Source organism: Phaethon lepturus, unplaced genomic scaffold, assembly GCF_000687285.1.
Source record: "Phaethon lepturus isolate BGI_N335 unplaced genomic scaffold, ASM68728v1 scaffold37474, whole genome shotgun sequence".
Classification (NCBI taxonomy): domain Eukaryota; kingdom Metazoa; phylum Chordata; class Aves; order Phaethontiformes; family Phaethontidae; genus Phaethon; species Phaethon lepturus.
Genome location: NW_010537670.1, coordinates 1 through 203, shown reverse-complemented (window position 1 = coordinate 203; position 203 = coordinate 1). Strand labels below are relative to the sequence as shown.

Genomic DNA, 203 nt, shown 5'->3' with positions numbered 1-203 from the left:
TTCAGGGCCCAGAGGGTCCTGCAGCAGCTGCCGGCCAGCGGCCGGATCCAGATGCTGCCCACAGAGACGCAGAAGATGCTGCTCATCTACATCCGCATGGTCACCTGGAACCAGATCCTGGACCCCTGGGTTTACATCCTCTTTCGACGGGCCGTGCTGCAGCGCATCTACCCCAGCCTGCGCCCCCGGCCCTCCATCCTCTC

At 64.5% G+C, this 203-nt stretch overlaps 1 protein-coding gene across 1 annotated transcript in view; it reads left to right on the top strand.

The window, feature by feature from the left end:
* Positions 1–198, top strand: part of TBXA2R (thromboxane A2 receptor) — a gene marked incomplete at its 3' end in the record, with an annotated part of 1,399 nt that extends 1,201 nt beyond the window's left edge. The window contains exon 2 of the mRNA XM_010286556.1: positions 6–198. Coding sequence (XP_010284858.1) covers positions 6–198 — 193 coding nt within the window. The remainder of the gene's footprint in view (positions 1–5) is intronic.
* Positions 199–203: the final 5 nt, after the last annotated feature.